Source organism: Rhinolophus ferrumequinum, chromosome 25 (genome assembly GCF_004115265.2).
Source record: "Rhinolophus ferrumequinum isolate MPI-CBG mRhiFer1 chromosome 25, mRhiFer1_v1.p, whole genome shotgun sequence".
Lineage (NCBI taxonomy): Eukaryota > Metazoa > Chordata > Mammalia > Chiroptera > Rhinolophidae > Rhinolophus > Rhinolophus ferrumequinum.
In genome coordinates this window covers 24,400,122-24,411,239 of record NC_046308.1, presented here as the reverse complement: position 1 = coordinate 24,411,239, position 11,118 = coordinate 24,400,122, and the positions used below count along the sequence as shown (strand labels likewise).

The window sequence follows — 11,118 nt, the reverse complement described above, 5'->3', positions numbered from 1 at the left end:
GCCGGAAGTCCAGCTGGGTAGAGTGACCTCTGCTTGCTCTCAGCCATCTATAGTTAGTCCTCTATAGTTAGTTAGTCCCCTGGTTCACCTCCTGAGGTTACTAGGGGCCATCCCTTGCAAACCCCACTGGCTAAACGTGGCCACCTCCCCCACAAGGCCCTAACTCCCCAAGGCAGTAAGTGCTCAATACATACACATGGAGGGAATCAATGAGAGGACACTTAGGAACAAATGGACTCCAAGCACCCACTGCCTGCAGGTTCTCTGCAAGTGCCCTGGGGGAGGGGAGGGGACATGACTCATCCACCTGGAGCCACTAAGGGATACTGACCAAACCAGGACAGTAATCACATAACAACCAGTGCGGGGATGCCACCAGGGTCCCTCGGAAGGGTTGGAGCCCAACCCTGCAGGACAGCCTCCCCCAGAGCTGGCCATAGTGCCACCACATCTACCATGGCAGTGTGGCCAGTCCCACACATGATGATGTGCTTCCCACCCCAAGTGCCTGTGTAATGACTGACCTCCTAACCCTGCTCTTGGACGACTCCCCATAAGGAGTGAGTGTTGAGGGGCCTGAGCAAGGAAGGGGTGAGGGCTCCTTCATAGAAATGGCAGCTGTGGGAAGAAGAGTAGCCAGGTCATTGGCCAAAATGGTGGACTGGGCAATGAAGGCTGACCACATGTGTAAATGGGCAAACCTATGTACTGCTGGGTGTGGGTTCAGAACAAAGGCCAGACAGACCTTTCCAGGCTAGCCCTGCATCCGTGCCTGGCTTAGTTGGGGAGGGCAGGGCTGTGAGGCACCCCAAGGCATGGAGTGTACAGGTACCCCAAGATAACCCAGCAGAGCAGCAACTGCCTTCCCCACCCTGGAGTTCCTTTGGGTTCCTTCCTCGCCATCAAGTTATCAAAACCCTCCCACGTGTTTAAAGGCAGATTTCCTATACTTACAGAAGGCTCTGCCACTTCCAAGTGATTATCAGCCCCAGAGGGTTCTGGGTGTGCGCGGTGAATGGGAGGAGCAAACTGCCAAAGATAAGCTCACAATCCTTGTGGCCCTGCTTCTGCCGGATAGCTGCTGGGGGCGCAGTGCGGGACTTAGGGGCAGTGAGACCAAGGCGGGGATCCTGCTGTGGCGGCAGGAAGAACAGACACCTGCAATGGAAGGTAGGGGCATTCTGGGCAAAGCCTCCCCACTGTCTCCCCACGGACAGCTGGAGAGAGAGACTCGGCCCTACCCAGCAGGCTTGCGCTCCTAATCCAGCAGTAGCTTTTCTCCGACCAGTAGTTGGTCCTCCATTCTCTGGGCTCATTTCAAAGCCATAAGAATAACTGACAGCAGTTTAAGGTCTCTTAAGAGTTCTTGAGTTGAATTTGGAATTGGGTCCACTTTGGGCTGGCTGCTTGAACCGAGTAGTGGCTCCGTTAGACCCATGTGTACCTGTACACGCATTTCAGGTGCCCTCAAATGCTGCCTACTGGAGGGAACTGGGTGAGCCTGGCTGTGGGGTGGGCACAGCTGAGTATCCCCACCAGGTAGGCTGGCTGCAGGCCATGGGCCGTGTGCCTGGATGCAGCTCCGGGTGGTTGCTCCCCGGGCTGCCTCAACTGTAAGCTAGGGCCTCCTCTAGACTTAAGGTCTCAGACCCTAGCCTATGGGGCGTCTATGGAGCTGGCGTCCCTGAGAAGCGTGACACTCTGGGTGTTTTCCCCCACAGCCAGGAAGGTTGACGTGGTTGCAGAGATGGCTGCAGCCTTCTCCCTGACAGGCCCAGGCTCTCTGATGCTGGTGTGGGGTGGGCACACTGCCTTGCATGGCAGACCTGCCACCATAGGCTTTGCCTGGGAGCAGCGGCCAGCTTCTGATGCCCTAGCAGCATTGTGTGCCCTCCCCAACCTCCACATGTACTCATAATTTTCTAGTATTTCTTCCTTCCTCCATAGGGAGCAGGCCTGTGCCTGGCGCTGATGTCCCCAACTCAGGCCCTGGGTCAGAGTTCTCACAGGCTGGCTACACCTAAGGACACAACTGCCCTTACCTCCCCCCTCCACTCCCTTCTTCGTGTCCCCTTTTTGGCTCTTGCCGGCCTTTCATGCCAGTAGTTTGCAGAAGATGATTCCTTCTGCAAGGCAGGAAAGACGTGAGCAGTCCTCTGTACTAGGCTCAGGAGTGGAGAGTGCCCACTGCCTCTGAGGCAACACCACAGTGAGCCCCAAAGACATTTCAGGGAGGAGCTTAGGATCCCGCAGCGCTTGCTGTTGCTCAGACTGGATTCCCGCTGGAGCCCCGTGTGCACTGGACACTCTGAGAAGACTGCCTGACATAGAGGGTGGCTCTTTCTTCTCCCTCACTTATAACAAAGGTGACCTTCACAACAGAAAGACAGGTGGATGGATGCAAGAAAAACGTTTGCATCCCGTGTCTGGCTCAGAACGTTGGGTGACGTTAGAGTTCAGAGCAGTCCTGTCATTTAAATTCCCTTCTTGAATGGTGGTGGTGGTGGTGGTGGTAGAGGGGGGATGCAAAGGTGATTTCATACCATGCCTACCTCCTCTCAGGACTTGTGCAGATGCCATGTGCCCAGTTGCTGCCTTCTGCCGCATGTGTGATGTGTCACACCCCGACCATCACAGGGTGGGTTCTCCCATCTGATGCAACAGATCCTGTGCCGGTTTTAACCAGATTGGGCTGCTTGCCCTTCGGATATCATGTGTCACCTTCTGCGATCGGTGTCCCAGACTTGTCTTGGCTCTTCCTTCTCACCCTTTACCCCTTATCCCAACAGGGCGGCAGGACTATGATCTCCTGGTGATTGGCGGGGGATCCGGCGGGCTGGCCTGTGCCAAGGAAGGTACGTGTCTTGTGTCCTGCTGGCACCTCCAACTTTCAGGAGTAGGTAGTGTTGTTCTCCAGAGCTGGGATGTGCCCTTAGAGGCCATGAGCGGTATGCTTTTTCTCCGCAGCTGGTCTGCCAGCCTCCAGGGACCTATTACCCTGGCAGGGTCACCTCAGCAGTCTGTTGTCACTGTGCACTGTGTCCTACTGCACCCCAGTTGTCTGTGCAGTGCACAATGGCCAGGTTGGTGTCCCAAGTCTGGGCCTGCCCTCCTCGGCACCAGCCCCAGGCCTCACAGGAGCTGTCCCCACCCATCAGATATGTCTCCCACCACCCATGTTGTCGCTCACACTGCTCCAGCCCCCTGCCTCTTTGCGGTTTTGCAGATGCTTCCCTAGCTCTTTCTGGCCTTGCACCTTGCCTGGCAGTCTGCCCTACCTGGCCTGCTCTTCCCTGCCCAGTGGGCCTCACTCCCCTGCCTTCAGTCTTCCTGCTGCGATGGCCCCACTTAGAATTGCACACCTCCCACACATCTGGCCCCTATCTGGCCTTGTTCTTAGCCCTTGCACTGTCCCTCAGAGATCACGGTTTTGCTGGTTCTGTCTTGCTCTCCAGATGGGCCCAGACACCCAGGGGTGCTCGGGAAAGATGTGTCTAGTAAACGGCTGGACCCAGAGGTATCCTGAGACATGTTGCAGTGTGCCACTGACCCAGGTGGGGAGCAGACTGCCGGTGTTTCACTGTGGACCCTGTGCTCTGCTGTAGGAGTGCCCAGCTGTCTGCTTCCCAGTCTAAATGACAAGGAGGCATATGTGGGAGAGTAGAGGGGAGGAGACAGGAGAGAAACAGGACCCAAAACAAGAGGGAGTTGAACAGGCACCCTGGCCATGAAACTGTGGCTCTCTGAAGGCAGATACTGGCTTTTAGAATCACAGATGGTGTAAAGGGAATTTGTGGTCCACTGCTCTTGCTCTGAGGGGTGGGGAAGGAGGGCCAAGCCTGCACTGGGGGCAGGAACCTGGCAAGTCTCCCGGCTGATTTGGGGGCCCACAGAGGGACTTAACAGTCCTCACCCCACTGGACCACAGAACTACCTTAGGAAACAGACTGCACAGATGGCCGGTTGTCTGTCCTTTACAGCAGGAGCAAGTCTTGAACTTTGTGTCCAGTCCAGTGTTATCTCTAGAGACGTATGTCATTAACCCGAAATCTCAAATCTGTCTTTGGCTTTTGTAACAGTGGCATTTGTTGCACTTTTTACAGCTTTATTGAGACATAATTGACATAAACAGTACATATTTAAAGCGGACTACCTGATAAGGTTTGATATATGTACACACGTGTGAAACCAGTGCCGTAATCAAGATAGTGGTGAATGTATCCATCACCCCTGTGTTAGTGTCCTGGGGCTGCCGTAACAAATACCATAGACTGAGCGCTTAACGAGCAGAAATGTATTTACTCACAGTTCTAGAGGTTGGAAGTCTGAAATCAAGGTGCCAGCAGAGTCAGTTTCTTCTGAGGCCTCTGGCTTGTAGACTCTGTCTTTGCATGGTCACCCCTCTGTGAGTGTCTGTCTTAATCTCCTTGTAAGGACACCGGTCAGATTGGGTTAGGGCCCACATTAATGACCTCACTTTAATTTAATTACCTCTGTAAAAAACGCTATATTCAAATAAGGTACATTCTGGGGCTTAGGACTTCAATTTAGGAGGGGTACAATTCAGCCCATAACAACCCCCAAAGTTTCCTCAAACCTTAAAGAAGCCCTTCCTGCTCCCCATTCTGTGCTGCATCCCCGGGCAACCAGTGATCTGCTTTCTCTCACTATAGATTACTTTGCATTTTCTAAAATTGTGTATAAACGGAATCATGCTACATGTACTCTTTTCTGGTTTCATTCATGTAGCATAACTATTTTAGATTCATTTATGTTGCTGTATGCGTATGAATCCACAGTTCATTCCTTTTTCTTGCTGATTAGTATATATTAGTATGTATTAGAAACTGCCCGACTGTTGTCCAACGTGGTTGTGCCATTTTATATTTCCACAAGCAAACTATGAGGGTTCAGATTTTTCCACATCCTCGCCTGCACTTGTTATTTGTCTTTTTTATTATAGCCCATTCTAAGTACCACCATGTCAAGTGGTATCTCATTATGGTTGACTTGCATCTTTTCATGTGCTTATTAGCCATTTGTGTATCTATGGACAAATGTCTGCTCAGAACATTTGCCCTTTTAAAAATTGGGTTGTCTTATAATTACTGAGCTATAAGAGTTTTTTTAAACATATATATTCTGGATACTAGACACTTATCAGACATGTGCTTTGCAAATACTTTCTCCCATTCTGTGGATTATCTTATTACTTTCTTTGTTTTTAAAGATTTTATTGGGGAAGGGGAACAGGACTTTATTGGGGAACAGTGTGTACTTCTAGGACTTTTTTCCAAGTCAAGTTGTTGTCCTTTCAGTCTTAGTTGTGGAGGGCACAGCTCAGCTCCAGGTACAGTTGCCGTTGCTAGTTGCAGGGGGCGCAGCCCACCGTCCCTTGCGGTACTCAAGGAATTGAACTGGCAACTTTGTGGTTGAGAGCCCAATGGCCCATGTGGGAGTCGAACTGGCAGCCTTCGGAGTTAGGAGCATGGAGCTCTAACCGCTTGAGCCACCAGGCCAGCCCCCTCTTTTTACTTTCTTGATGGTGTCCTTTGCAGCACAACAGTTTTTAATTTTGATAAAGTCCAGTTTATCTATTTCTTTTGTTGCTGATGCTTTTGGTGTCATATATAAGAAACAGTTGCCTAATCCAAGGTCACAAAGATTTATACCTATGTTTTTTCCTAAGAATTTTATAGTTTCAGCTCTTACACTTAGGCCGTTGGTCCATTTTGAGTTAATATACAAATATGGTGTGAGGTAGTTGCTTCAGGGTTTATAATAGACATATTTAACTTGTGACAGGCTATCTTCCAGTGATATGCTCCCACTTCACATGTGGTATAAAGACCTTACAACAGCATGCTTCCATTTTTCCCCTCCCAGCCTTTATTTTATATTGTCATACATTTTACTTTTATTTACATGTTGTAAACCCCACAACACATTGTTATTATTTTTGTTTAAATGGTACCTTTTAAGGAGATTTAAATGATTCGAAAAAAAATCTTACAGGTCTGCCATGTGGTCACCATTTCTGGTGCTCTTCATTCCTTGGTGTGGATCCAAGTTTCCTTCTGGCATCATTTTTCTTCTACCCTAAGGACATCCGTGAACATTTCTTATAATGTGGCTCTAGGGGTAATGAATTCTTTCAGCTTTTGTATGTCTGAAGACATCGTTATTTTTGCCTTCATTTTTAAATATTTTCTCTGGGTATAGAATTCAAGGTAGACAGTTTTTTTCTTGTTGTGCTATAAAGATGTTGCAGGTCACCCCGAACCCCTCCCGAACCCCCTCCGTCTCCTCACTTGCCTTGTTCCTGATGAGAAATCTTACACCGTCTTTATCTTTGTTGCTCTGCTGTGTCTTTTTTCTCTGGTTGTTTTTTAGGATTTCCTATTTTCATTGGTTTTGAGCGATTTAATGATGATGTGCCTTGGTGTAGTTCTAAATTGTTTTTCTGCGAGAGTTCATTGAGCTTCCTGATATGTGGGTTTATAGTTTTCATCAAGCTGTGAGAATTTTTAACCATTATTTTTTGGGATAATTGTCCTGTCCCTCCCTCTCTCCTTCACCAATGAGCTGTGCTCTTTTCATTTTGGATCATTTCTATTCCTATGTTTTCAAATTCTCTAATAAAAGACTTCACAATGTCTACTCTATCATTATTTCCACTCAGTATATTTTTCATCTCGTGTATTGGATTTGCATTTCTACAGATTTGATTTGGATCTTTTTTATATCTTCCATGTTGCTCCTTAACTTTCTGAACATATGGAATATAGTTATAGTACCTATGTTACTGTTCTTCTCTGCTAATTCGGACATCTGTGTCAGCTCTTGGCCGGTTTCCATTGACTGATTATTTTCTCTTTATGGCTTGTATTTTATTGCTTCTTTGCGTGCCTGGTTATTTTGGTTTGAATTCCCAGACACTTTGAACTTAACCTTGTTGGGCTCTAGGTATTTCTGTATCCCTAGAAATATTTTTGAGCGTGTTCTGCAGGTAAGAGACAGTTTGATCTTTTTGGGTCGTCTGCTTAAGATTTGTTGGGCAGGTCTGGAGCTGTGCCCAATCTAGGGTCATTATTCTCAACTACTGAGGCATGACTTTCCTTCATGATTACCCAACGCTCCAGGAATTATGGGTTTTCTCCAGGCTGGCTTCTGGGAACAGGCACTGTTCCCGGCCCTGTGTGAGCACCGTCCCCTCTGATCCTCCTGGATGGTTCTTTCCCGGCCTTGGGTAGTTTCCTCACACACATGCACTGAGCAGATGTCCATGGTTCTCTGTGTGCTGTCTTCTCTCTGGTCTTTTGTCCCAAGACTCTGGCTGCCTTGGTCTCCCCAGACTCTCAGCCCCTCTCCTCAGCCAGGGAGGCTGCTGAACTCTGCTGGGCCCCCTCCCTAAGCCCTGTCCTGGAGACTCAAATCACGGGGCTCACCTATTCCTTTCCTGTCTCTCAGATATTGCTGTCCTTTGTTTTCTGATGTCTAGTGTCTTGAAATCCATTGTTGCATGTATTTCGTCTGGCTGTTTGGTTGTTTCAGGTGGGGAGGGTACATCTGGTCCCTGTTGCTCCATTGTGTTCAGACGTGGGAATTGGCCATTGGCATGTTTGACGAGTCCCCTTGGCCAGAGCTTTTAAATCGAGCACTGGAATCCCATCATCAATTAGTTGAGCCAAATGGATTTTTAAATGAAGTCTTCTAAAACTTTGTTCTAATTGACAGCCACGAATCAGGTGTGTTCTGTAGTGTTTGGAACACTCATGGGTTCACAGCGTTTAAGTCTGGCATGCCGTTTGAGATGGTCAAGTCCAGGGCGTGGAGTTGGCCAATACAGTGCCAAGGGGAAGCCCTGAGATTAGTCCTGGCTAACGTGTCAAGGTCAGGCTCAGAACCTGGGACTCCTGGCTCAGGGGAACCTGCTGACAGCCTAGGGGAGGCCAGGAGGCTCCAGGCAGGAGGTGTGGTTTGGATCCCGGATCTCGCTCCCCCTTGGGGGGCTGGCTGGCCCTGGCCCTGCTGTTTCACTTCTCCAGAGCTTCAGTGCCCTCAGCCTGAGAGCGAGGCAGCAAAGGCACACCTGGGGGAGTTTGACGAGGGTAGACTGAGGGTGGAGGCCCCACGTAGTGTCTGGTGGGGAGGAGGGGAGGCAGCAAGTCCACTGGGAAGGCCTGGGGAGACAGCGAGGGGCTCTCCAAGTCTAGGGCCTCTCCTGGGAAGTGGGCACTCCTACGATGCCTCCTAGCGTGCTTGAGGTGGGCACTGGGCCTGTGCTGAGTGTCTGGGCCTGGGACCAGGTGGGGCGGGAGGCGAGGGAGGGCTGGGCTCAGTGCTGCTGTGGTGGGTGCTGCAAAAGCGGTGGTCTGAGAAGAGGGTTCCCACCTGTGCGCAGCATAGCTGGGTGGCAGCAGGCAAGGGGAGACTTAGGTGCAGAGCTGGCCCAGGTCCTTCCTGCCATTTTCTAGGCCTATGGGTCCCTGGAGTCCCCATCCCCAGTTCCGGTGCAGCTCCCTGGTTATGCCCATTTGCCCTCTTCTCTTGTCATTCTAGCTGCTCAGCTGGGAAAGAAGGTGGCCGTGGTAGACTATGTGGAGCCTTCCCCCCGAGGTAGGCAGCCCCCGGTGATGGGAGCCGTGTGTCCTGGGGAAGGGGTGGGGTAGGGGTACATTACATGGTACAGAGGGCAGCTGAGCCCAGAACCAGTCTGTCCTGCATCTCCAGAGCATGTTCTGTTTCTCTCTCAAGCTGCCATTACATTAAAGTTCCTTGTTTTTCTCATTGAAAAATGACTCTGAACACAATTACACAGAGCAAATCCGTGGGGCAGGGTCACGTGAGCTGTGTTTGCGTTCTAAACCACAACTTAAAGGAATTCTGCACGACTGTAAAAGAACAGGAAAGCTTTCAGAGTCACCTGAATATAAATCTAAATGTGTTCTTCCCAACGTGCCAGGCACCAGGTGGGGCCTCGGTGGCACCTGTGTGAATGTCGGCTGCATCCCCAAGAAGCTGATGCACCAGGCAGCGCTGCTGGGGGACAGGATCCGAGATGCCCCCCACTACGGCTGGGAGGTGCCCCAGCAGGTACCACATGACTGGTGAGGAGCCCAGCCCATTCCCTGCGCTTTTCTGCTACTCGTGGAGGAGGCGGCAGAGGTTTATGTGTCCCGTTAACCCTCAGGAGAGCAGGCTGTCCCACAGGCTTCTCAGCCGGTGCAACCCTGGGCCCCCAGATATTTGACGATGTCTGGAGACATTTTTGGTTCTCACCACTGGGGGTGGGGCTGATGCTGCTGCATCTGGGATGCTGCTAAAGGTCCTACAGGGCGCAGGACACCTCCACAGGGTGACCCAACCCAAAGGCCAGTGCTGCAGGGTGGGAGCCGCTTCAGGTTTAGCAGGTGGCGCACGGTCCACTCAGAGTCACGCACAGACCCCTTCATGGTTCTCAGATGACCAGGGTGCAGGGCCACTGCTGCGTCCTGATGGCTGTGGACCAAAGCCCCATTTTTCATGAGTCCAGAAGTCCATAGCCCCAAACCTGGGACAGAGGTGGCGGCTGTGGGGTGGTTGTCACATTTTACCACCTTTAGAAACATCACCATTTCTTATTGTTTCTCTTTTTTTTTTTATTATCTTTTAAATTTATTGGGGTGACAATTGTTAGTAAAATTACATAGATTTCAGGTGTGCAATTCTGTATCACATCATCTATAAATCCCATTGTGTGTTCACCACCCAGTCAGTTCTCCTTCCATCACCATATATTTGATCCCCCTTACCCTCATCTCCCACCCCCTTATTGTTTCTCTTAACACACTATTTGCATCTAATAGTCTGTGGGACTCTACAGCTAATGTTTCTGTGGTGGTTCGTAATATTTTGTTTTGTGTGTTAACAGGAGAAAGATGGCAGAAGCTGTTCAAAACCATGTGAAGTCCCTAAACTGGGGGCACCGGGTGCAGCTGCAGGACAGGTACTGAAGCCTTGCCTGGCCCCCCGGCCTTCTCTGGGTCATTTCATACTTTGACAAGCCCTGACTCATGGGGAGCTCAGCAGCAATACAATGACGGGTCCCTGTTATGGGGTGGGGCAGACAAGCAGCAGACGGGGCGAATGCCCTGGAAATGGAAAGCCACCATGCGGGCTGGCACCTGCAGAGCCCGGAGCAGTGAGGAGCGAGAGGCATGCTGGCGGAATGGCTGGAACCGGGACGTGCCAAGGAGCAGGTGTGCTTGGGACTGAGAGCACGCAGGCCAGATGTGGGGGCATTGTGAGGAACTAGTGGACAGTTCCTTCGCGAGCGTGCAGCCCTTCTGCTAGGGCCAACCACGGTTATGTGGGAGGAGCCAAGTGAGCCCTGCCTGGCTGGTGCAAACTGGAGGCTCAGGCACTGCCCTGTGAACCCTGCACCTCACCTCTCACCTCGCAGTTACCACAGATGAACCCCACAGCTCATCTCATGCCTCCTACACCGTGAACCCCACACCTCACCTCTCCTCCTGCACTGCAAACCCCACACCTCGTCTCACACTTCTGGCTCCCTGGGCATAGTGAAAGGGCCTGGCGTTGTTTGCTGGAGCAAATGTGTGACATGATCACTCCAGCCTGAGACCACCAGGCCCCATCAACTCCTTGGGGTCCCCCAGCCCAGATGTCAACACTTCGTCCCACTGAAGCATCCTCCCTAACGATGGCGCTCAGAAAAGGTGCCTGAAGCTGTGCTTGACTCAGGCTAAGCTTCGCTCCTTGCTCGGTAGTTCTGCCCTGTGCCCATGCAGGTTGTGGAAGGGACACTGGTCCCTCAGAGGTCTGGTGGCCCTCATCTGAGCACCCTTAGCTTGGTCCCAAGGGGTCTCCCTGGGCTGTGTAGTAGGCAGTTGTTTTGTGGCCCCTAACCCAAGAAATCTGAGCCAGGAAGCTGCCACCCCAACTTCCCCAGAGGTCCCCTGGGAGCTAAGCCACATCATGTCATTTCTCCTCCAAATGGGGCTCAGTGTGCCCCAGTGCAATTTGCTGGAGGCATCGGACTCTGCCATCCATCCTGCCCAACCCTGGGTGGGCACCACACAGTCCCGACTCTGGCCAGCACTAGAGCCACCCACA

At 51.2% G+C, this 11,118-nt stretch overlaps 1 protein-coding gene across 4 annotated transcripts in view; it reads left to right on the top strand.

Moving 5' to 3' along the window:
- The window catches only part of TXNRD2 (thioredoxin reductase 2), a 48,355-nt gene that overhangs the window by 290 nt on the left and 36,947 nt on the right, over window positions 1-11,118 (top strand). The window contains exons 1-5 of one of the 4 annotated variants that reach the window (XM_033097717.1): window positions 1,064-1,170; window positions 2,790-2,855; window positions 8,563-8,619; window positions 8,966-9,110; window positions 9,914-9,988. In XM_033097717.1, the coding sequence (XP_032953608.1) occupies window positions 1,164-1,170; window positions 2,790-2,855; window positions 8,563-8,619; window positions 8,966-9,110; window positions 9,914-9,988 (350 nt within the window). In that variant the 5' untranslated portion in view covers window positions 1,064-1,163. Of the gene's footprint in view, window positions 1-1,063; window positions 1,171-2,789; window positions 2,856-8,562; window positions 8,620-8,965; window positions 9,111-9,913; window positions 9,989-11,118 lie in introns of those variants that run through there. The other 3 variants (XM_033097715.1, XM_033097718.1, XM_033097716.1) reach the window with 3 other exon arrangements.